Source organism: Ranitomeya variabilis, chromosome 2 (genome assembly GCF_051348905.1).
Source record: "Ranitomeya variabilis isolate aRanVar5 chromosome 2, aRanVar5.hap1, whole genome shotgun sequence".
NCBI classification, from domain to species: domain Eukaryota; kingdom Metazoa; phylum Chordata; class Amphibia; order Anura; family Dendrobatidae; genus Ranitomeya; species Ranitomeya variabilis.
The window spans coordinates 1,079,620,552-1,079,644,815 of NC_135233.1; the positions used below are offsets into that span (position 1 = coordinate 1,079,620,552).

At 43.8% G+C, this 24,264-nt stretch overlaps 1 protein-coding gene across 3 annotated transcripts in view; it reads right to left on the reverse strand.

The window, feature by feature from the left end:
- Positions 1-24,264, reverse strand: part of LOC143808719 (cytochrome P450 2C14-like) — a 564,240-nt gene that overhangs the window by 167,197 nt on the left and 372,779 nt on the right. For 2 of the 3 annotated variants that reach the window (XM_077291653.1, XM_077291654.1), the window contains exons 4-5: positions 22,826-22,975; positions 8,217-8,377 (exon numbers count right to left, since the gene is read on the reverse strand). The exons of the other annotated variant lie outside the window; for it this stretch is intronic. In XM_077291653.1, coding sequence (XP_077147768.1) covers positions 8,217-8,377; positions 22,826-22,975 — 311 coding nt within the window. The remainder of the gene's footprint in view (positions 1-8,216; positions 8,378-22,825; positions 22,976-24,264) is intronic. 3 annotated transcript variants of the gene reach the window in all.

The following is a 24,264-nucleotide window of genomic DNA, read 5'->3' on the forward strand; positions in this document are numbered from 1 at the left end:
CATGCATCTGTTGTCAGGTGCACCTTTGTAGTCACAGATTGCCTGAGTGCATGGACGATGCACTCTTTAACATGGTGGTGGAGGGCTGGGATGGCTTTTCTCGAAAAGAAGTGTCAACTGGGTAGCTCGTAGCGTGGTACAGCGTAGTCCATCAGGGCTTTGAAAGCTTCGCTTTCAACTAACCGGTAGGGCATCATCTCTAACGAGATTAGTCTAGCAATGTGGGCATTCAAACCCTGTGTACACGGATGCGAGGATGAGTACTTCCTTTTTCTAACGAGAGTCTCATGTAGGGTGAGCTGGACTGGAGAGCTGGAGATTGTGGAACTAGCGGGGGTGCCGGTGGACATGGCAGACTGAGAGAGGGTTGGAGACGGTATTCTTGCCGGTGCCCTGCATGCAGTGTTTCCTACTACGAACCTGGTGATTCCCTGACTGCTTTGGCCTAGCGACAAAACCTGCACAGATACTGCAGGTGGTGCGGGAAATGGTGGGCTTACAGTGACGGAAGGGATGTAGCGTTGCTGACTAGCTTCATTCGCCCAGGGTGCTACAACCTTAAGGGACGTTTGGTAGTTAGTCCAGGCTTGCAAATGCATGGTGGTTAAATGTCTATGCATGTAACTTGTATTTAGACTTTTTAGATTATGACCTCTGCTTAAGGTAGTTGAACATTTTTGACAGATTACTTTGCGCTGATCATTTGGATGTTGTTTAAAAAAAATGCCAGACTGCACTCTTTCTACTATGGGATACCTTTTCAGGCATTGCAGACTGAGCTTCTTTAACCGGACGGCCACGCTGTCCTACAACTGGTTTTGCCTTTGCCAGGCGTTTTTGGCCAGATACGGGCCCGACAGATGGAACCTGTTGCGATGTTGATGCCTGCTGCGTCTCCTCCTCCTCCGCTTCAGAACTACTGCCGCCTGCACCCTGTTCCCCCAATGGCTGCCAATCGGGGTCAACAACTGGGTCATCTATGACCTCCTCTTCTATCTCGTGTGCAACTTCGTCTGCGTCACCGTGTAAGCCGGTGGTATAGCGTTCGTGACGGGGCACGATAGTCTCAGCTGGGTTTGATTCTGGCTCAGTACACTGCGAGGGCAATTGTTCTGGTCTGAGTCAAAGGAACAGCATAGTAATCTGGCTGTGGCTGTGCATCTGTGCACTCCATGTCCGATTCAACTTCTAATGGGCATGGCCTGTTAACTGTTTCCCTTTCTAACCCAGGAACGGTATGTGTAAAGAGCTCCATGGAGTAACCCGTTGTGTCGCCAGACGCATCCTTCTCTGTTGTTCTTGCTGAAGAAGACAAGGAAGCGACTTCTCCCTGACCGTGAACATCCACTAAGGACGCACTGCTTTTACATTTACCAGTTCCAGAAGAGGAGGCAAAAGAGCTAGAGGCTGAGTCAGCAAGGAAAGCCAAAACTTTTTCTTGCTGCTCCGGCTTTAAAAGCGGTTTTCCTACTCCCAGAAAAGGGAGCGTTCGAGGCCTTGTGTAGCCAGACGATGAACCTGGCTCAACAACTCGAGACTTAGGTGTTGTATTGCTTTTACCACGACCACCTGATGCTTCACCACCACTACCATCATTACCAGATGACAATGACCGCCCACGGCCATGACCTCTTCCACCAGACTTCCTCATTGTTTGCAAAACGTAACCAAAGTAACGGTATTTGTTACTGTAAAACAACTTATAAGGTGAACTCAAACTTCTGTAGGATTTATATATACCTTTATAGGTGGCTGACACTGAAAGGAAAATCAGGCCCAATGTTACACACTAAGTTTTCTGTGCCCCAATAATTTGAGACAGATGGCACACACACGACCGACACTTAAGCAGAAATGCCAATCTTAATCTCCCACTATTTTTTTTTTTCAGGGAGAATGAAAAAAAAAAAAAAAAAAAAAATCCCAGTATGACACACTAGGTTTTATGTGCCCCAATAATTTGAGACAGATGGCACACACAGGACCGGCACTCAAGCAGAAATGCCAATCTTAATCTCCCACTATTTTTTTTTTTCAGGGAGAATTAAAAAAAAAAAAAAAAAAATTCCCAGTATGACACACTAGTAGTGTTGAGCGATACCGTCCGATACTTGAAAGTATCGGTATCGGAAAGTATCGGCCGATACCGTCACAGTATCGGAATCCAATCCGATACCGATACCCGATACCAATACAAGTCAATGGGACTCATGTATCGGACGGTATCCCTGATGGTTCCCAGGGTCTGAAGGAGAGGAAACTCTCCTTCAGGCCCTGGGAACCATATAAATGTGTAAAAGAAAGAATTAAAATAAAAAATATCGCTATACTCACCTGTCCGACGCAGCCGGGACTTCAGCGAGGGAACCGGCAGCGTTGTTTGTTTAAAAATCGCGCTATTACTTGGTTACGTGAATTCCCGGCTTGTGATTGGTCAGGTCGGCCATGTTGCCGGGACGCGGACCAATCACAGCAAGCCGTGACGAAATTACGTCACGGCTTGCTGTGATTGGTCCGCGTCCCGGCAATATGGCCGCCCTGACCAATCACAAGCCGGGACGTCACGGGAGGCTGGACACGCGCTCATTTTAAAATGGGCGCGTGTCCAGCCTCCCGTGACGTCACGGCTTGTGATTGGTTGCGCCGCGATCAACCAATCACAAGCCGGGAGGCTGGACGCGCTCATTTTGAAATGGGCGCGTGTCCAGCCTCCCGTGACGTCACGGCTTGTGATTGGTTGCGCCGCGATCAACCAATCACAAGCCGGGAGGCTGGACGCGCTCATTTTGAAATGGGCGCGTGTCCAGCCTCCCGGCTTGTGATTGGTTGACCGCGACGCAACCAATCACAAGCCGTGACGTCACGGGAGGCTGGACACGCGCCCTTTTTAAAATGAGCGCGTTTCCAGCCTCCCGTGACGTCACGGCTTGTGATTGGTTAATGGCGGCCATGTTGCCGGGACGCGGACCAATCACAGCAAGCCGTGACGTATTTTCGTCACGGCTTGCTGTGATTGGTCCGCGGCCCGGCAACATGGCCGCCCTGACCAATCACAAGCCGGGACTTCGCGTAACCATGTAAAAGCGGGAATTTTAAACAAACAACGCTGCCGGTTCCTGCGCTGAGGTCCCGGCTGCGTCGGACAGGTGAGTATAGCGATATTTTTTATTTTAATTCTCTATTTTACACATTTTAACATTAATGTTGTTCCGATACCGATACCCGATACCACAAGAGTATCGGAATCCCGGTATCGGAATTCCGATACAGCAAGTATCGGCCGATACCCGATACTTGCAGCATCGGAATGCTCAACACTACACACTAGGTTTTATGTGCCCCAATAATTTGAGACCGATGGCACACACAGGACCGGCACTCAAGCAGAAATGCCAATCTTAATCTCCCACAATTTTTTTTTTTTTTCAGGGAGAATTTAAAAAAAAAAAAAGGGACTGTCCTACAATTACTATCTCCCTGCAGTAATCTCAGCAAGGTATGGCAGGCAGCAATAACAAGGAGTGGACAGCTGCACAAAAAAAAACAAAAGTGTGGACAAACAAACAAGATACAGTTATATGAAAAAGTTTGGGCACCCCTATTAATCTTAAGCTTTTTGTTTTATAAAAATTGTTTTTTTTGCAACAGTTATTTCAGTTTTATATATCTAATAACTGTTGGACACAGTAATGTTTCTGCCTTGAAATTAGGTTTATTGTACTTACAGAAAATGTGCAATCTGCATTCAAACAAAATTTGACAGGTGCATAAGTATGGGCACCTCACCAGAAAAGTGACATTAATATTTAGTAGATCCTCCTTTTGCAAAAATAACAGCCTCTAGTCGCTTCCTGTAGCTTTTAATGAGTTCCTGGATCCTGGATGAAGGTATTTTTGACCATTCCTCTTTACAAAACAATTCCAGTTCAGTTAAGTTTGATGGTCACCGAGCATGGACAGCCCTCTTCAAATGATCCCACAGATGTTCAATGACATTCAGGTCTGGGGACTTGGATGGCCATTCCAGAACAGTGTAATTGTTCCTCTGCATGAATGCCTGAGTAGACTTGGAGCGGTGTTTTGGATCATTGTCTTACTGAAAGATCCATCACCTGTGTAACTTCAACTTTGTCACTGATTCATGAACATTATTGTCAAGAATCTGCTGATACTGAGAGGAATCCATGCGTCCCTCAACTTTAACAAGATTCCCGGTGCTGGCATTGGCCACACAACCCCAAAGCATGATGGAACCTCCACCAAATTTTACTGTGGGTAGCAAGAGTTTTTCTTGGAATGCTGTGTTTTTTTGCCGCCATGCATAACGCCTTTTTGTATGACCAAACAACTCAATCTTGGTTTCATCAGTCCACAGGACCTTCTTCCAAAAAGAAATTGGCTTCTCCAAATGTGCTTTTGCATACCTCAGCCGACTCTGTTTGTGGCGTGCTTGCAGAAACAGCTTCTTTCGCATCACTCTCTCATACAGCTTCTCCTTGTGCAAAGTGCGTTGTATAGTTGATCGATGCACAGTGACACCATCTGCAGCAAGCTTGATGCCGCAGCTCTCTGGAGGTGGTCTGAGGATTGTCCTTGACTGATCTCACCATTCTTCTCTGCCTTTCTGATGTTTTTCTAGGCCTGCCACTTCTGGCCTTAACAAGAACTGTACCTGTGTTCTTCCATTTCCTTACTATGTTCCTCACAGTGGAAATTGACAGGTTAAATCTCTTAGACAGCTTTTTGCATCCTTCCCCTGAACAACTATGTTGACTAATCTTTGTTTTCAGATCATTTGACAGTTGTTTTGAGGAGCCCATGATGCCACTCTTCAGAGGAGATTCAAACAGGAGAACAACTTGCAAGTGGCCACTTTAAGTAGCTTTTCTCATGATTGCATACACCTGGCTATGAAGTTCAAAGCTCAATGAGGTTACAAAACCAAAAAAAGTGCTTTAGTAAGTCAGTAAAAAGTAGGTAGGAGTATTTAAAACAAGAAAATTATAAGGGTGCCCATACTTATGCACCTGTCAAATTTTGTTTGAATGCAGATTGCACATTTTCTGTTAGTACAATAAACCTCATTTCAAGGCAGAAACATTACTGTGTCCAACAGTTATTAGATATATGAAACTGAAATAGCTGTTGCAAAAAAAGCAATTTTTATAAAACATTAAGCTTAAGATTAATAGGGGTGCCCAAACTTTTTCATATAACTGTAGCTGTGCAGAAAGGAAGGAACAACAGGATTTGTGCTTTGAAAAAAGCAGATGGTTTGCACAGCGGCGTACAAAGAGCAATGCAGCTATCAGGGAGCCTTCTAGGGCAGCCCAATGAGCTACAGCGCTGAGGAAAAAAAAATGTAGCTTCCACTGTCCCTGCAAACAAAAGGTGGTGTTGGACAGTGGAAATCGCTACAGCACAAGCGGTTTGGTGGTGAATGTACCCTGCCTAACGCTATCCCTGCTTCTGAAGAAGCGGCAGCAACCTCTCCCTATGCTCAGATCAGCAGCAGTAACATGGCGGTCGGCGGGAAAGCCCCTTTATAGCCCCTGTGACGCCGCAGAAAGCAAGCCAATCACTGCAATGCCCTTCTCTAAGATGGTGGGGACTGAGATCTATGTCATCACGCTGCCCACACTCTGCGTCCACCTTCATTGGCTGAGAAATGGCGCTTTTAGCGTCATTGAAACGCGACTTTGGCGCGAAAGTTGCGTACCGCGTGGCCGACCCCACACAGGGATCGGGTCGGGTTTCATGAAACCCGACTTTTCAAAAAGTCGGCGACTTATGAAAATGACCGATCCGTTTCGCTCAACCCTACTCGCTAGTGTGACACCGGCCTCAGGGTACTTTTTTTTTTTTACATTTGCGCCACATTTTTTTTTACATTTGTACTGATCCCGGTCAAAAATGACCGAATGGCATTTTATGCTAATTTCAGCCATTTTTTGAGTAAAACAAATGAGTTATAATTTCTTTTGAGACTACTTATTGCATCTACTATTGTTTATGAAGTAAACAGTTGCTTTAGGTGCAGATTTACACATGCTTTCAGTACAAACCATACGCATTGGCTTTCTGTACAGATCTGTGCAATTTTTTTTTCTCTGTATGTTATTTACACTGCTTTTCCTCTAAAAATAAATAAATTCAGTTGTCAAGATTGCATATTGAGAGATTTCATGAAATTTCTCGTGTACTACGGTTTGAAGATAAAACTGATAGAATTGAAAGAAGAGCTAGGGATAAACTAGCCCCTATCAGAAAGGTTTGGGATACATGGGTAGAAATTCTACCAAAATTGTATAATGTTGGTACAAATATAACGGTTGATGAACAACTGGTTGCATTCAGAGGAAGGTGCCCATTCCGCCAATATATCCTGAGTAAGCCAGCAAAGTATGTGCAAGAGACATGTGTATTATTGTTGTCCTGAATGTAAACAAAAGAATTATGTGAAGATTTTCTGAAAAAAACTGATTTTATTTATTTATTTATTTTTTTGTTATTATTTTTACAATTTTTATCAAAATGTTTGCACGCAGTTAAATTTTATACTATAGTTAATTTTAGTTATAGTCATAGTTAGTTATAGTAGTAGTAGTTGTTATAGTTAGTTATTTAAGCTCAAATTTGAAATTTCTTTGCAGAATTCAATAAGCCCTTGTAACCTTTATAAACACAAAATAAATTAAAAAAATTGAGTTTTTTACGTATTTTGTTTTTTGTAATGACCAACCATATTCACATACAGTATAATAATGCAACAGGTATTACAAAAAAAAATTTTAAGTAGCTAAAACAGCATTTTAATAGGTCCGGTCAAAAATGACCGGAGCAGTACAAGTGTATAGAGGTAACTAACAGAATAGCAGGGTTAACATGTCCCTTTTGTCACATTATTTTCAGGGGGACCATCATTTCTGTCTAGGCCTATTTCATGAGTTTTATTTTTTTTTTAATTCTGTGGAAGCATTGTTGACAAGCAATGTCTGACTTTCATTTGTTCACTTTCATAGATTTTTAATTTCTTATTACTTATGTCAAATTCAAGTTATTTCTGTGACCATTGTGGGTTTTTCTGTCATTAAATGAGGGGTACCAACAATCTTGACCACGTGTGTAATAGAACAGTTCATTTTTACACTTGAGAAAGATGCCAGTCTTGTGTGAAAACGCGATCTTGAATCAAGGATCTTCATTTCAGTTAGCGCAGCCCAAAACCATGAATTGTCTTTTCCGTCAAGCATCCTTGTGAAGCTCATAGCCCAGCCATGGGGCAGCGGCAGCCGTTATTGAGCTTTCATAGGAGCTGTGCCTACTCAACCCGCTCAGGTGAGCACATTTTCTCCATCTATTATATCTTTTATAAAAGTATCACCCTTTGGTCTGGTATGCTCGGTTTCCCTACAGTTTTTATCTAAAAGTGGAATAATGGAAAGTTCTTACTATTCGTGTCAGTATTTAAATCCAGTCCTGTCCTCTGTAAAGAGGTGTTCCTATCAGTTGGTGCCCTCTTATATTTAAAAAACATGTACCTGGTGTTCTCTGTCATGAACAAAGAGGTGGACGCTTGACATGACCTAATCAATTGAGTGTGAAAATTTGTGTAGAGAAAAGTACATAAAAAATGCAGAAAATAAACTGGAGCTTGTCTTCCTTGAGATGCCCATTGGCAGGTGGTGAGGGACCCATGATTCTTACTGAAGCCCTTCTAAGAGGCTGCAAAATTAGATGGTGGGGCAATTTTGGCATCAACAATGTCACCCCTCTTAATTATATTGGAAAAAGAAGCTCATATTCTTTTATAAACTTTCTTTATGCTTTGTTAGGTAAGAAAATGTAACATTTTCAAGTTATTTCATTTCTACCGAAAAACTATTAGTTAGTCATAACCCTACAGCTTAAAAAAAGACATTACATTCATCATTACATACCATCTTTTTGATACCAATTTTTACTTTTTATGCCTTTACTGGTGATAATTCCCCCAGTAGACTCTGCACAGGAAATGTCATTTATTTTTCTGCATCTATAGGAATTGACAAAACTGTCTGCATGATCACAAAAATAGGGAACATTTTTGGACCGTCTTTTCAGTGATAATTTTATTTAATCCCCATTGGTCATATTTTTCAAAGACAATAATTTTAATCAAAACTACTATTAAAAATTTCAAAATATAATAAATTTGTATTATTTTTTTTACTTACTCGAATCCAGGGGCTTCCTATGAGTCTTACATTTTCATTAACAGCGGCAAGAAGTTTCAAAATGGTTGGATCTTCATATTCAAATCTATGGCTAAGCAGTATGGCCACGATTATATTGGCCACAGCTGCATTAATACAGGTCAAGTTATCAAAGGGCTTTCCTAAAAAATAGAAAATATTTGTGTTTTTTTAAAAAAAAAAACTATTTTTCTATCCATCTATACAGAATTTATGGCCAATGAGCTCAGAGACAGAATTCTGGCAAGGCACAGTTCTGGTCAAGGTTACAAGAATTTCTGCAGTACTCAAAGTTTCTAAGAGCACAGTGGCCACCATAATCCTTAAATGGAAGAAGTTTGGGACCAACAGAAGTCTTCCTAGATCTGGCTGTTCAGCCAACTGAGAAATCGTGGGAGAAGAGCCTTGACGAGAGATTTAAAGAAGAACCCCAAGAGCACTGTAACTGAGCTCCAAATATGCAATACTGAGATGAGAGGAAGTTCCACAAAGTCAACTATCACTGCAGCCCTCCACCATTCAGGCCTTTATGGCTGGCTGAGTGGCCCGACGGCAGCATCTCCTCTGTCCAAGTCATAAGAAAGCCCACATAGAGTTTGCTAAAAAACAAATGAAGGACTCCCAGACTATGAGAAATAAGATTATCTGGTCTGATGAGATGAAGATAGACCTTTTTGGTGATAATTCTAAGCTGTATGTGTGGACAAAACCAGGCACTGCTAATCACCTGCCCAGTACAATCCCAACAGTGATACATGGTGGTGGCAGCATCATGTATGGGGTGTTTTTTAGCTGCAGTGACAGGATGGCTGGTTGTAATTGAAGGAAACATGAATTATTATTATTTATTTATATAGCACCATTAATTTCATGGTGCTGTACATGAGAATGGGGTTACATACAGAGTTATAGATATTGTTTACAGTGAGAGACTGGTACAGAGGGGAGAGGACCCTGTCCTGCAGACTTACATTCTATGGGATAGTAGGGAAGATGCCAAAGGTAAGGGGCGAGGCGGCGGCTCTGGCGATGGCGAGGCTGCAGAATGGTTATTTCAGGCTGTAGGCTTTCTTGAAGAGATGGGTTTTCAGGTTCTGTCTAAAGGATCCGAGGGTGGTGGATAGTCGGACGTGTTGAGGCATGGAATTCCAGAGGATGGGGGATATTCGAGAGAAATCTTGGAGGAGGTTGTGTGAGGAACAAATAAGTGTGGAGGAGAGTAGGAGGTCTTGGGAGGATCGGAGATTGCGTGAGGGAAGGTATTGGGAGATTAGTTCAGAGATATAGGGAGGGGACAGGTTGTGGATGGCTTTGTAGATCAGTGTTAGAAGTTTGAACTGGATTCGTTGGGGAATTGGGAGCCAGTGGAGGGATTTGCGGAGGGGAGAAGCAGGAGAGTAGCGAGGAGAGAGGTGGATTAGCCGGGCAGCAGAGTTGAGGACAGACTGGAGCGGTGCAAGAGAGTTAGCGGGGAGGCCACAGAGGAGGGTGTTGCAGTAGTCGAGGCGGGAGATGATGAGGGCATGCACTAGAGTCTTAGTAGATTGTGGGGTGAGGAGGGGATGGATTCTGGCAATATTTTTGAGTTGGAGGCGACAGGAGGTGGTAAGAGTTTGAATGCCAAGTACAGAGATATCCTTGATGAAAACCTCTTCCAGAGTGCTCTGGACCTCAGACTTGACCGAAGTTTCATCTTCCAACAAGACAATGTCCCCAATCACACAACTAAAATAATGAAGGATTGGCTTCAGAACAACTCTGTGACCATTCCTGACTGCCCCAACCAGAGCCCTGACCTAAACTGAATTGAGCATCTCTGGAGAGACCTGAAATTGGCTGTCCACCAACATTCACCATTCAACCTGATGGAACTGGAGAGGATCTGCAAGGAAGAATGGCAGAGGATCCCCAAATCCAGGTGTGAAAAACTTGTTGCATCATTCCCAAGAAGACTCATGGCTGTACTAGCTCAAAAGGGTGCTTCTACTCAATACTGAGCAAGGGGTCTGAATACTTATGACCATGTGATATTTCAGTTTTTCTTTTTTAATAAATTTGCAAAAATTACTACATTTCTGTTTTTTTCAGTCAATATGGGGTGCAGAGTGTACATTAATGAAAAAAAATGAACTTTTTAAAATTTTCCAATTGGCTGCAATGAAACAGAGAGTGAAAATTTTAAAGGGGTCTGAATACTTTCCGTACCCACTGTACGTGAAAAAATTTCTCTTTTGTTCCCATCACGGCATTCAGAGGAGGAGGCATATGCCGTCTTTGCGTCCTACCCTGATAATGAGGGAGAGGATGAAACTTTCCTTTGTTTTTCATCCTCCTCTTCAATAGGTAATAATGAACCTCCACTAAGGCATTCCAGCACAGAAAGTGGAACAGCGTCCAACTTTACTGACCCCGTATGGACCTCACCCTCTGACGACTATGAGTCACTGATTCCTTATTTTGTGGCACAATTGGTAATAAAATTTCACACCACAGGTTTCACAGAAATAGACTTTTTCAAAGTATTTTTCTCTTAGGATTTTTGAATTTTTTAGCAATTTTTGGCACCAAACCGCCCTTCATCATTTTCCAACTAGACTGTAGACTGTAGACACAGTAGAAATTATGACATTTTGGGGCCTTGTTCTTATATGGGGTTAGTAAAGAAGCCAGAACTTTGGCAATATTGGAGTGTTGATGTTTTATTCATTACACCAGTATACCACATAGCTATGACACATAAACGATTTGAGGCAGTCCACAATTTTTTTAATGACAGTGATAATGCACAATGTCCTTCAAGATTACCCCAACTTTGACTGACTTTTTAAGGTTCGGCAGGTCATTGATCATTTCAGCAACAAGTTTACTGAGGTGTAGGTTCCCCAAAGGGACTTCTGCAAGGATAACTCCCTAATACCTTTCAAGGGGAGGCTCAAATTCCGGCAATACCTGCACAGTAAAAGTCTGACTGATAGGTAGGGATCACAGGATGATTAACATAAAATGTCTTTATTCCAGTAACTCACATAAACAGATAAACGATATCCTCCAGTTTGCAGCCAGGTCCTCAAAAATAATCCAAGTTCAAACTCGTTGCCATGGGCAATGGCACCGCCGTATCCCCTGAGTCTGTCAGCCACTTTGAAGTCCCTAGCTCTGTGTTAGCTGCACACAGGCCTTGGCTGCACAGAGCCTCCTGCTCTGCCGCTTGCAAAACAAAACACTAACAAATCCAAGACAAAACTGAGAACTTAAATGGGAATAGTGGACATAGGGTCACTCCCGAAACCTGGAGTTTGGGGAGGGTTTCGCCCACTACAAAACCTGCAAATACCTCCAAAAATAAAAGCCCATGTCGGATTTTCCTAATATCTAACGTGGTCAATTACTTTGACCAAATCCACACTTACTTTTACTTTGCCTTGTAATTCACAGCTGTTATGCTGTAAACACAATGCGCTCTAGCGGGTTTAAAATGTCTCTAAACGCAACCTGGGAGACACATATTGGCCCTCGTATACAGTTGTGCTCAAAAGTTTACATACTCCGGCAAAATTTTTGCTTTGTTGGCCTTTTTTCAGAGAATATGAATGATAACGCCAAAACTTTTTCTCCACTCATGGTTAGTGGTTTGGTGAAGCTATTTATTGTCAAACTACTGTGCTTTCTCTTTTTAAATCATAATGACAACCCAAAACACCCAAATTACCCTGATCAAAAGTTCACATACCCTGGTGTTTTTGGCCTGATAACATGCAGAGAAGATGACACAAAATGGTTTGTTACTAATCTGTTACTAATGTCATGCAGGAGGGGGACAGCTCACTTTGAATTTTTTTGGAGCAGATCTTCTTTGTCATACAGGCCTCATCAACACTGAAACAATTCTTTGTGCTGTGAGTAATGTGATTCATCACACCATATTTTACATTCCAATTTTGTGCCACTGAAATTCAGCTGTGTGCAGAGGCTGTCCAGAGTAAAAAATCTAATTTTTAGTTGCTAATAGTGTGTTAGACCTGTTGGTCCCTATTATACTATTTCTACTGTGATGAAATTGATGGCACTTTCTTACATTCTGACACTAATTTTTGGAAATGTGAACACTCTTGGTTGGGTGTCCATCTGCTGGGTTGGGTGTAGTGGAAGACCGGTCAGTTCCTATTATACTAATTCTACTGTAGTGAAATTGATGTACCTTTGTTGGTGTGTGCAAATACATTTTTGTAAATGTGTAGATTCTGCGTTGGGTCTCCTTCATGTGTGTTGCCTGTAGCAGTAGGCCTCCAATAATGGCAGTCCTCCACTGTCTTTGACTCAATTACGATTCTTACATTTTTCTGACAATAGTAATCTATAAAACTGATATGTGGGCCACAGGTAAGTGGCTCAGCATCACTTTCAATTTTTTGGGGGGGTTTATCACTTATATAGAACAATAATTCAACATTTGCTTTACAGACATTTACAGACATTACTGGCACTGTCGTCATTGGGACTCACAATCTAAATTTACTATCTGTATGTCTTTTTAGTGTGGGTAGAAAAATATTATTGGGAGTAAACCCTCGCAAACACAAGTAGAACCTACAATATATTTGCTGATGCTGACCTTGGTGGGGTTGGAACACAGGACTACAACACTGCAAGACTGCTAATGTTTTTGCATTGACAACTGAACGCTTCTGTTGTTGGAAGGCTATCACTGCGATGCAAACTGTGTGCCTCAGTGCCTCACTGATGTGTTAGGGAAAACCACTATCAAGATTGTCTTCTGGCATGTTTTGTTGCTGCATCACGGGCACGTCCCTTTCCAGGGGGAATCAACTGGCAAAATTTACTTTTGTACTGTGGATAGAACACACTGGCAACCCAGTAGTCAGCACTATTAGGAATCATAACTATACGACTAAAAATCATGTTGCAGATAGAGCTGCAAGAAGACACTCATGGGTCGGTCTCTTTCATGATGTCCAACTCCACAGTGTGTTGGTGGTGGTATATCACTCAAACTTTCTTCCTCCATCCCCTCCTGACAACCACGGACAACATGAAAGGAATCATTATTGTCTTCATCTCCTAACTGTTGCACGTCCATCACCTCTTCCTTCTCATCCTTTTCATAGTCCTTCTCTGTTTGTTCCTCCCATGGCAAACATCTGTGAGACAACAGACTTGAACTTATAGATATTGGTAACCCTAAGGGTATCCTCCTCTGCTTCCTCCTCTTCCCCCTAGACCATCACCACCACCTGCTCACCCACACTATTTAAAGTGTGCTCCAGCATGTAGATGACAGTAATAGAGATGCTGATGATGGCATAATCAATGCTAACCATCTTAGTAGCCATTAAGAATATGTACAGAAGGGTGCAGAGGTCCTTCGTCTGTATCCAGTCCGCAAGTGTGAATTGCATGACGTCCATACTGCATTGTTCTAGACTATGAAAAATGTCATCCTACACCAGGTCTTGGCACTGATGCCACAGTCGCTCCACCATGTAGAGAGTTTAATTCCAAGGTGTGGTCATATCGCATATCAACTGGTTAACCGATAGTCCGAAAGATCTCTATACCAACTGAAGTGGAATGGTGGAAGTCAGCACGAGAGTGGTTTCTGCAGCAGTGCATCCAGGCTGGGACAGTTGCAGAGGAATTACTGTACCATCAGATTGAGAAGACAAACCATGCATGGCACGTGTGTAAGGCTGGTCCTGCATAGGGCCGCCACCAGGTTTGCACCATTATCACACATGGCCTTCCCTCCAGGTTGAATGTGAGAGTAGTGATGAGCGAGTATACTCATAGCTCAGGTTTTTCCAAGTACTTTGGCGTGCTTGGAGATTTAATTTTGTCAACGCATCTGCATGATTTGCGGCTGCTAGACAGCCTGAATACATGTGAGGAATCCCTAACAAACAGGCAACCCCCACATGTATTCAGGCTGTCCAGCAGCCACAAATCATGCAGCTGTGTCGACAAAGACTAAATCTCCGAGCACGCCAAAATATTCGGAGAATACCCAAGCATACTTGGGGAAACCCAAGCAACGAGTATACTCGCTCATCACTAGTAAACAGCCATTGCTTAAACTCGGCATGGATAGCTGTCCACAACTGTTGATCTGTATGACTGCAATCTCCAAGGCATATGAATTTAAACACTGCCTGATTACGGTGAGCCCTGGCTGCGCAGTATGGAGGTGGGGAAGGGATTCTCTCTGCAGTGTTGAATCGTGTGTTTAATTAAGGCAGGGGTTGAGGGTGCAGGTGAAGGCCCTAGAGGAGGTGGATGAGGCAGAAGCACTGCAGGAACTGTTACATACAGAGGTTTGTTCCGGAAACCCCGGGGTATACCAAGAATTGGTGTCTAGTGACACCTTTGTGTCTACTGCTTTAGTTCTCCATCCCCTAGTGTGTACTAGTTTAGTTCTCCAACTCAAGCTGTTTAGTAGTTTAGTTCTTCAACCCTTGTTGTCTATTAGTTTAGTTATCCATCGTATGGTGTGTAGTGGTTTAGTTCTACAATCCTAGCTGTTTAGTAGTTTAGTTCTCCAACCCCTGTAGTCTAGTAGTTTAGCTGTCCATCTTATGGTGTGTAGTGGTTTATTTCTCCATCTCCTAGTGCCCTGCAAGCCTTGAGGATTTCAAGACTTGTGAAGCAGCCCCTTCCCCGACTGCCCCTACAGCTACCAGAGCTACCCAGTGCCCAGTCATATAGAGGTCTCTCACCTGTCCATGCTTGATCATCCAGGCGTCATTGTTGATATGCACCCTGGCACACAGAATTTTTCAGGGAACTGGTGATGATTGTCTGTGACTTGTTGCTGTAGCGCAGTCACATCTTTCTTAGAGAAGTAATGGTGACTGGGCATCTGGTACTGGGGGGAATGTGACGGTCATCAGCTTTTTTGAAATCGTCTGTATCCATAATGCTGCATTTCCGTGGCCAACACATTGGAGTGGCCATACAATAATCACAGAGATCACAGGCCATGAGTTGTACAGAAACAAGTGATGTGATCTTTGTAGTGAATAACTCTGAGCTGGCCATTATAGTCCGGACAATGACACAATTGGGTGACAAATCATCCTAGAAGACTGCAGGCTGTTCACAATAATTAATTCTCAGAAAAGTAATAGTGAGCGTACGACTTATGCACGTCCAGATTAGAACACATGGAATATGTAGATATCCCGCCGTGCGATCACTTCTAACTCCATGATAACCCAACATTCCTCACTGCCAACAACAATCCTATTTTTAACCCAATAAAAAAAAATATAATCTGATTGGATGTCATTCTTCTTCTGATGTTCACACTATCAGGGTGTTCCATACCCTCTCCCTCAGAGTAGCAGTCATGTACAGGCCCCCAGGCTAACCCACCCACTTCCTTGACCACTTTTATGCATTGCTGTCACACTTCATGTCCTCAGAATTGAGAACCCTTATCCTGGGAGACTTCATCAGCTCCACCTCCCCAACTGCATCCCAGCTTCAATCTCTTGGCAATTTTAGTGGCTTCTCACAACTTTCAAATTCTTAGATACAAAAAGATGATTATACCCCTGATCTGGACTTTGTCCAGCTAAGGTCAATCTCTTACCTAGATGACTCACCACTTACCCTTTGTCCCCCATGAAATTAGGAGTATGACCACAACTTAGACATTTTTAGGTGCTCCCTAAAACACATTTGTTTAGGGTGGCTTATCACATTCCCTAATCAAAGTCCTTTTTATACAGTTATATGAAAAAGTTTGGGCACCCCTATTAATCTTAAGCTTTTTGTTTTATAAAAATTGTTTTTTTTGCAACAGTTATTTCAGTTTTATATATCTAATAACTGTTGGACACAGTAATGTTTCTGCCTTGAAATTAGGTTTATTGTACTAACAGAAAATGTGCAATCTGCATTCAAACAAAATTTGACAGGTGCATAAGTATGGGCACCTCACCAGAAAAGTGACATTAATATTTAGTAGATCCTCCTTTTGCAAAAATAACAGCCTCTAGTCGCTTCCTGTAGCTTTTAATGAGTTCCTGGATCCTGGATGAAGGTATTTTTGACCATTCCTCTTTACAAAACAATTCCAGTTCAGTTAAGTTTGATGGTCACCGAGCATGGACAGCCCTCTTCAAATGATCCCACAGATGTTCAATGACATTCAGGTCTGGGGACTTGGATGGCCATTCCAGAACAGTGTAATTGTTCCTCTGCATGAATGCCTGAGTAGACTTGGAGCGGTGTTTTGGATCATTGTCTTACTGAAAGATCCATCCCCTGTGCAACTTCAACTTTGTCACTGATTCATGAACATTATTGTCAAGAATCTGCTGATACTGAGAGGAATCCATGCGTCCCTCAACTTTAACAAGATTCCCGGTGCTGGCATTGGCCACACAACCCCAAAGCATGATGGAACCTCCACCAAATTTTACTGTGGGTAGGAAGAGTTTTTCTTGGAATGCTGTGTTTTTTTGCCGCCATGCATAACGCCTTTTTGTATGACCAAACAACTCAATCTTGGTTTCATCAGTCCACAGGACCTTCTTCCAAAAAGAAATTGGCTTCTCCAAATGTGCTTTTGCATACCTCAGCCGACTCTGTTTGTGGCGTGCTTGCAGAAACAGCTTCTTTCGCATCACTCTCTCATACAGCTTCTCCTTGTGCAAAGTGCGTTGTATAGTTGATCGATGCACAGTGACACCATCTGCAGCAAGCTTGATGCCGCAGCTCTCTGGAGGTGGTCTGAGGATTGTCCTTGACTGATCTCACCATTCTTCTCTGCCTTTCTGATGTTTTTCTAGGCCTGCCACTTCTGGCCTTAACAAGAACTGTACCTGTGTTCTTCCATTTCCTTACTATGTTCCTCACAGTGGAAATTGACAGGTTAAATCTCTTAGACAGCTTTTTGCATCCTTCCCCTGAACAACTATGTTGACTAATCTTTGTTTTCAGATCATTTGACAGTTGTTTTGAGGAGCCCATGATGCCACTCTTCAGAGGAGATTCAAACAGGAGAACAACTTGCAAGTGGCCACTTTAAGTAGCTTTTCTCATGATTGCATACACCTGGCTATGAAGTTCAAAGCTCAATGAGGTTACAAAACCAAAAAAAGTGCTTTAGTAAGTCAGTAAAAAGTAGGTAGGAGTATTTAAAACAAGAAAATTATAAGGGTGCCCATACTTATGCACCTGTCAAATTTTGTTTGAATGCAGATTGCACATTTTCTGTTAGTACAATAAACCTCATTTCAAGGCAGAAACATTACTGTGTCCAACAGTTATTAGATATATGAAACTGAAATAGCTGTTGCAAAAAAAGCAATTTTTATAAAACATTAAGCTTAAGATTAATAGGGGTGCCCAAACTTTTTCATATAACTGTATATATATATATATATAGCTTATTCAATATTTCTCTGAACATAATTCACCATCAAACTCAACTGTGCCAAAAAGACTCATGCAGCCTTTATCTACCCCCCATTTCCTCAAGATGGTTGTACCGTCATTGTAAATAAGCACCTGGAATGGGTGTCACTCCCACTTCATTGTAGATTGTAAACTCTGAAAAGCAGGCTCGTCATTGTTTTTGCTTTAATTGTTTGATTATCTTAAACTAGGTAACTTTTGACTGTTTTATATGAACTGCTGACTTGTAAAGCTATTCGGACTGTATTTGCGATATATCAATAAAGATTATTAGTAGTAGTAAATTGAAGATGGTGAAGTTCAAGCTGTAAGCTTTGCCATGTGTAAGGGGAAAGAATTTTTTACGTGAGCACAACTGCACAAATAAGGGTTTGCTGCTATGCTGACATAGGATGGAGTAGTGTGAAAATAACAAGCTGCTGGACTGTGAGAGATGCAGGCGTAGATGTTACGTTGGATTGAGAAAGATGGGATGTGCTTGGTATGTAAGATCAGTTCAAAATAGCAGGCATGTCCAATTCTGTATCAGCTGACAGGCTCTCTGTCACCCCACCTGTAGGGGGTAAGCAAGTGAAGGTTCTTCGGCTGGAGACTTGTGTAGCAACACTTGCCACAGTGAGGGATAAGGAAGAATCAGAAGATGCGGTTGATGTGATGGATGGTGGTTGGCGATGCCCGCTAGTCTGCATTTTAGCACACTGACATTCCCTGATTAACGCATGTTGATCGCGCATGTGCCAGTTCATGCATGTAGTTATGAAATTATTTAACTTTTTTTATTCTACTAGATCTTTTTTTAGTTGACAGCTAACATGATTTTTAGATTTTTGCCGGTCTGAAAAAAGACCCAAGATAGGCAACTGCTGAACCACGAATGTTGCTGTCCACTGCCAGAGTTGGGGCTCAGGATGCATTGGTTGTTATTGTAGTGTAACTCGGTGTCTACATAGCCTCCTCATCTTCCTCCTCCTCTTCCTCCTAATCTGCTGAGCTACTCAGCTACATGCCTCTGTGTTTACACCAAGTGTGATCAACTACCTCATCGTCATCCTGTCTGTTCTATCACTCCTCTCTCTGAGAGTCATCCTCCTCCTCTTCCTGCCTTGAAAGCACAGTACAGTCCACAAGCGCAACAAGTATCAGAGTCTCATCACAAATTGATAACCTTCACTCAATGGGGTTAATGTCTGTCGAAGAGGGTTTGGTTTATGCTGGACCAAATTTCGTCCGGCCATGGATAAAAGTGAGAAAAAAATTGGCCAACAGTGCCTTGACTCTGTGAATATTTAGAGTACACTTCCTATGCCCAGGGCATGCAATATGCATGGCGGCAGGGACAAACGTGGTATCGGCACTCTGCTTTCTTCACATTTAGTGAGTATATCATGCCCTTTTCATCGTTATTTTTATATCCTGGGCCTTCACCTGTTCCTTTATCTCCCCACATCATACACTTGTTCTAATGTGGGTTAATAGTATTGAGGTGTATATACGGGTTGCCCCATCTACTATGCAGCAGCATGTCGATCCTTTGTGTTGAGCTTAGCCATTGCACATACTTAATAACATTTGGATGTCTTTGACACCAGATATCTTTTGAATGGTGTGATTGCTGTAGTTTCCACACTGTGATATCGACATTTGCTGCCTGCTTATATCATTGTTAGCACTTTATGGGGCATTGAATTTCTACTCTGCTGCTATATGCTTTATGTGCCGATTAGTGTTGAGCGATACCGTCCGATACTTGAAAGTATCGGTATCGGAAAGTATCGGCCGATACCGGCAAAGTATCGGATCCAATCCGATACCGATACCCGATACCAATACAAGTCAATGGGACTCAAGTATCGGACGGTATTCCTGATGGTTCTCAGGGTCTGAAGGAGAGGAAACTCTCCTTCAGGCCCTGGGAACCATATTAATGTGTAAAAGAAAGAATTAAAATAAAAAATATTGCTATACTCACCTCTCCGACGCAGCCTGAACCTCAGCGAGGGAACCGGCAGCGTTGTTTGCTTAAAATTTGCGCTTTTCTTTCCTTACATGAAGTCCCGGCTTGTGATTGGTCGCGTGCCGCCCATGTGGCTGCGACGCAACCAATCACAGCAAGCCGTGACGTAATTTCAGGTCATTCAGTATTTTAAAATTACGCTCCGGCTTTGTGATTGGTTGCGTCGCAGTCACATGGGCGACGCAACCAATCACAGCAAGCCGTGACGTAATTTCAGGTCCTTAAGGATTTTAAAATTACGTCCCGGCTTTGTGATTGGTTGCGTCGCAGTCACATGGGCGACGCAACCAATCACAAGCCGTGACGTCACGGGAGGCTGGACACGCGCGCATTTTAAAATGAGCGCGTGTCCAGCCTCCCGTGACGTCCCAGCTTGTGATTGGTTGCCTCGCGGTCAACCAATCACAAGCCGGGAGGCTGGACACGCGCGCATTTTAAAATGAGCGCATGTCCAGCCTCCCGTGACGTCCCGGCTTGTGATTGGTTGCCTCGCGGTCAACCAATCACAAGCCGGGAGGCTGGACACGCGCGCATTTTAAATTGCTGGTTTCGAATTTCCCTCTCAATCTCTGTTCTTTCTCCATCGGATTATTATCGGCCCCTCTGCTGTAGCGGCGGTCGCTGTGTATACCGGTGGGGGCAGCTCTACCCCGCTGATAATACCGGGTCCTGTCCTTCCAGCTGTCTGCCCCCAAACACGGCCTCCCGTGACGTCCCGGCTTGTGATTGGTTGCGTCGCGGTCAACCAATCACAAGCCGGGAGGCTGGACACGCGCGCATTTTAAAATTTTTAAAATGCGCGCGTGTCCAGCCTCCCGGCTTGTGATTGGTTGACCGCGACGCAACCAATCACAAGCCGGGACGTCACGGGAGGCTGGACAAGCGCGCATTTTAAAATGCGCGCGTGTCCAGCCTCCCGTGACGTCACGGCTTGTGATTGGTTGCGTCGCCCATGTGACTGCGACGCAACCAATCACAAAGCCGGGACGTAATTTTAAAATCCTTAAGGGCCTGAAATTACGTCACGGCTTGCTGTGATTGGTTACGTCGCCCATGTGACTGCGACGCAACCAATCACAAAGCCGGGACGTAATTTTAAAATCCTTAAGGACCTGAAATTACGTCACGGCTTGCTGTGATTGGTTGCGTCGCCCATGTGACTGCGATGCAACCAATCACAAGCCGGGACTTCACGTAAAGGAAAGAAAAGTGCGAATTTTAAACAAAGAACGCTGCCGCTTCCCTCGGTAAGGTGCAGGCTGCGTCGGAGAGGTGAGTATAGCAATATTTTTTATTTTAATTCTCTCTTTTACACATTTTTACATTAATGTTGTTTCGATACCGATACCCGATACCACAAAAGTATCGGATCTCGGTATCGGAATTCCGATACCCGCAAGTATCGGCCGATACCCGATACTTGCGGTATCGGAATGCTCAACACTAGTGCCGATTACTCTTTGTGTCCTGTTCATTGGTATCCAGTTTTTCTCATTTTATATGTATTACATGTCTATTTTTTAATTGTTCTTTAATAAAATATTATATTGAGGATTATACTCGGTTGTAGTGTGGTTTATCCACCTGTGGTTGCCGGTGTTGTGCATGTGTCTGTTTTTGCCTCCCATTGACTTTAATGGCATTCGGCTATGTTCTGCTAATATTCGACAAATTAATCAGCAAACATTACAAATTCAGAGATCTTAATCTGAACAGAACATTGAAATATTCGCTAATCTCTGCTTATCAGAAGCTTGGAATCAGAAGGGTGGGGAGTGTGGTGGTGTTAGGTAGAGGAGGAGAGAATGAAAAAAGAGGGGAAAAGGGGGGAAAGGGAAGAGCGGGATTGGAGTGGATTAGGAATAAGCTAGGCTATGGAATGGATCAAGAATAGATATGGAACTTCTTCTTTCTGGAACAGCAGCAGCAACACAGGAGTGATGGAACAGGCTTCAAAAAGTCTGTAGTACCACAAGGCCCAGCAGAGCATTACAGAACAGCAGTCTTACCACTCTGCACTAGTGTTGAGCGATACCTTCCGATACTTGAAAGTATCAGTATCGGATAGTATCGGCCGATACCCGAAAAATATCGGATATCGCCGATACCGATACCCGATACCAATACAAGTCAATGGGACACAAGTATCAGAAGCTATCCTGGATGGTTCCCAGGGTCTGAAGAAGAGGAAACTCTCCTTCAGGCCCTGGGATCCATATTCATGTAAAAAATAAAGAATTAAAATAAAAAATATGGATATACTCACCCGTCCGGCGGCCCCTGGACCTTACCGATTGTAACCGGCAGCCTCTGTTCCTAAGAATGAGGAGTTTAGGACCCTCGATGACGTCGCGGCTTGTGATTGGTCGCGTGCCGCTCATGTGACCGCTCACTCGACCAATCACAAGCCGCAACGTCATCGCAGGTCCTAAACTCCTCATTCTTAGGAACGGAGGCTGCCGGTTACAATCGGTAAGGTCCAGGGGCCGCCGGACGGGTGAGTATATCCATATTTTTTATTTTAATTCTTTATTTTTTACATGAATATGGATCCCAGGGCCTGAAGGAGAGTCTCCTCTCCTCCAGACCCTGGGAACCATACACTGGGAACTTCCGATTCCGATTTCTGATACCACAAAAATATCGGAACTCGGTATCGGAATTCCGATACCGCAAGTATCGGCCGATACCTGATACTTGCGGTATCGGAATGCTCAACACTACTCTGCACACATCCGAAGCAGTAAGTGCAGAATGGTCACAGCAAGGTCAGATAGAGTCAGTGCACTCCGATTGTTGCGATCTAAGTCATCATCAGAATGCAACAATCAGAGCTGGTCCTGATGACACTGTCGTTTCAATGTTTCAGTCTATTATCGGTGCTGTTACAGCCTGGTGACACATTATAGATAGGATGTTTTCATACTTCCAAGGTTGGTGAGTACTTATTAACCTTAACGTATGGATACGTCCAAGTTCGTGAAGAGGTTAAAGGAGCCCAAATGGTCCCTTTATGATGAACTCTGTAAGAATTTGCACTGAGCCTCAGAAGCTCTCAATTACCACTATTCTTGCTGCCATACATTATTGTCATTAGCCCTCCATCATTACACTATTATAGAAATGATCCTCTCACCTCCATATGATTTCAGCTTCTGAACTAAACACTCGGTCTCCTCGATGATCTTGTCTTCTATGGTTCTCTTCCCCATTCCATAATCTCGTAGTGTGGAGAGTGCAAATCTTCTCATGACTTTCCAGTTCTCTCCATTCGAAAAGACAACACCTGAATGCAATGAGTTCATTGTTTGAGTTCATTTTTTTCACATGAAATATTAGACTCAAAGATATCCTGTATGGACAAGCGTTTAGCTAAAAACAGAACCCCCAATTATGCGATGTCAATGAGTCTACAGTGGACTGTCTGTCCATTCACCATCGAACTTGGTCTAGTCACTTTTTGCGGCAACCAACCACTCTATTAATTATAGTGGGATCTCTCATTAACTACATTAATACACAATGCCCAATCCGAGATCTTTGTGGACAATCATGAAGAAAATGTTTTCACTTTGCAAAAAGAACCCCCTGCATCACTAACAAAATCCACATCTGTCCTGAGAGTAGGGCTCCTTTCAGGGCCGGACTGGCCATCAGGCACTTCTGGCAAATGCCAGAAGGGCCGGTGCCAGTCGTGGGCCGCTCGATCCGCCTCCCCCCCGCCGCCGCCGACTCACCCCCCTGCCGTTGCATTCAACTATACCGGCGTCTATGATGCCGGTACAGTTGAATGCAATGATGGAGGAGACAGCGTCTACAGACGCTCCCTCTCCAATCATTCCCCGCTCTGCCTCTGACACTGCGGCTGCGCGATGACGTCATATCATCGTGCACCTGCTGTGTCCCGGGCAGACTGCAGCCGCCGAGACAGGAGCAGGAAGCAACGCGGGCAAGAGGAAAGGTGAGGAGAGTGGGTTTTTTTTTACTGGACTGTCGGGACATTCTCGGGGGGGGAGGAGGAGGAGAAGAGATGCGGGCTGTGCTGGATATACCACTGTGCGGGCTGTGCTGGATATATCACTGTGCGGGCTGTGCTGTATATACCACTGTGCGGGCTGTGCTGTATATACCACTGTGCGGGCTGTGCTGTATATACCACTGTGCGGGCTGTGCTGTATATACCACTGTGCGGGCTGTGCTGTATATACCACTGTGCGTGCTGTGCTGGATATACCACTGTGTGGGCTGTGCTGGATATACCACTGTGCGGGCTGTGCTGGATATACCACTGTGTGGGCTGTGCTGGATATACCACTGTGCGGGCTATGCTGGATATACCATTGTGCGGGCTGTGCTTGATATACCACTGTGCAGGCTGTGCTGGATATACCACTGTGCGGGCTGTGCTGGATATACCACTGTGCGGGCTGTGCTGGATATACCACTGTGCGGGCTGTGCTGGATATACCACTGTGCGGGCTCTGCTGGATATACCACTGTGCGGGCTGTGCTGGATATACCACTGTGCGGGCTGTGCTGGATATACCACTGTGCGGGCTGTGCTGGATATACCAC